The sequence below is a fragment of the Camelina sativa genome, chromosome 1, assembly GCF_000633955.1.
Source record: "Camelina sativa cultivar DH55 chromosome 1, Cs, whole genome shotgun sequence".
NCBI classification, from domain to species: Eukaryota; Viridiplantae; Streptophyta; class Magnoliopsida; order Brassicales; family Brassicaceae; genus Camelina; species Camelina sativa.
The window spans coordinates 20,878,499-20,880,247 of record NC_025685.1 but is presented as its reverse complement, the minus strand read 5'-3'; the positions used below and the strand labels follow the sequence as shown (position 1 = coordinate 20,880,247).

At 34.5% G+C, this 1,749-nt stretch overlaps 1 protein-coding gene across 1 annotated transcript in view; it reads left to right on the top strand.

Annotated features, from left to right (window-relative positions):
* The window catches only part of LOC104700073 (calmodulin-binding receptor-like cytoplasmic kinase 3), a gene marked incomplete in the record, with an annotated part of 5,669 nt that continues 4,785 nt past the window's right edge, over positions 866-1,749 (top strand). Inside the window, 2 exon segments of the mRNA XM_019229018.1 lie at positions 866-1,151; positions 1,232-1,423. Coding sequence (XP_019084563.1) covers positions 866-1,151; positions 1,232-1,423 — 478 coding nt within the window.

Here is a 1,749-nt window from a genome sequence, read left to right as displayed (position 1 = left end):
TCTTAAACACAATAAAATATCTTAAAAACTCATCTAAATCTTTCAAAATTCTAAAATGATAAAATCTTACCAAATCTTTTTAAAATATAAGTTGAATCTTTCTTAATAATTCTTGTTTGCAGTCTGGTTCAACATCCGGTTTGATACCAACTTTTAGTTAATATTTGTTTTTTCTTTTTATTTTTATAAAATTTTTAATCATTAAACCATCATCTATCTAATCAGCTAGTAGAAAAAGAACAAAGAAAACAACACGAATTTTCCTGACACGGAAAGAAAAGTAAAAGAGAACACGAATTTTCCTGAGATCGTTACCACGTCCCTAATTCCTCTCCTTCAGACAAATACTTTTTGCCTTCTTTAGTCTTCTTTCTTTGGCATACTTGTCTGAAACAGAATAAAAAGCTTCGTCTTCGGTCAAACTGATTCTAATACTGTACAGTCAAGTCAAAGCTACAAGATCTTGTTCTAGGTTCTGTTCTTTCTCTCGCTTCAAAATTTTCTGGGTTTCTCTAAATTGGTCTTGTTCTACAAGTTTGAGTCAAAAGCTCTTGGTTCTGATTTTGCAACACCATCCATGAATCTTGGGTTATTATTATAGCTTACGTATTGATTTTGTGTTCTTGGTTTGCTTGGAGATCTTTTGATTCTTGAAATTGAGAATTTTGTTTTTTTAGGGTTTAGTTGATGTTTCAAGAATTGAGTAAAGAGGTTTCAAGAATTCAACTGAAAATGGAACCTTAATGTTTTTTAAGACTTTCTAAAGGTGACTTTCTTTGTTGTTTTCACAGGTTTTAGGGGAAAATCTTCTGAACCAATAAAATGGCTTATTGAGTTATATTTTGTTAATAAAAAAAATCAAATTATGGATGGATATGATTTGAGCTTCACAAGATTGGTGTTTACTACGGCTTTGTTGGGTCTTTTAACGTTATTGCATATCAAGGAAACTGCATCAGCATCATTTGTGGGTTGTCTCTCTGATAACTTGACATACACAAAGCCTTATCAACATGGGAGTTTGTTCTCAATTAACGGGAATCCTGTGGACAAAGCCCGATTTTGCCAAGCTATACGGTTTCACAAAGCCAAAGGTTGTATCTTTGGGGATTCTTTCGGCGATGACATCTGCACAGTTCACCATCTACTAGGTAATGCTCTGTTCAACACACAATAAAGAGGATTTGGTTATGTGTGTCATCATTGATAGGCTTCTGCATTTATGATGCAGGGAGAAGGTTTTTGGAAGAAAAATATGTGAAAGATTCTGAGAGTAATGAAACTGGATTTGAACATGACCATGTTAAAGTCAGCATGGCAGCAAGCGGGTTTCTTCTCTTTTGTTGTGCGCTCTGTTGTCCTTGCTTCCATAAGGAGAGGAAAGCAAACAGTCATGAAGTTCTACCCAAGGAATCTAACTCAGGTGACTAATTGTCTCACTTACATTTATCTTTCACATGTTTTTACTTCATTGGTGAGAATATGCAGAGACCAAGAATGTTGCAACTTCTAATTTTGATAGAGTTGGTCTACGCCTTCTCCTTGACATCATAAAAGTGTTTGATTTCATTTAGGCACATAGTCATTGACATAGGGAACAACACTAGTGGTGTTTGGTCAGTATATTGCTTTGTTAGACCCAAAAGATTACATTATGTGTTTTGTTTCCTCTTTTGGAATAACATTTTGACACTCAAGGCTCATATATCGTATCACAGTGCACCAAGTTTCCTCTTTTGAAATGAGCCC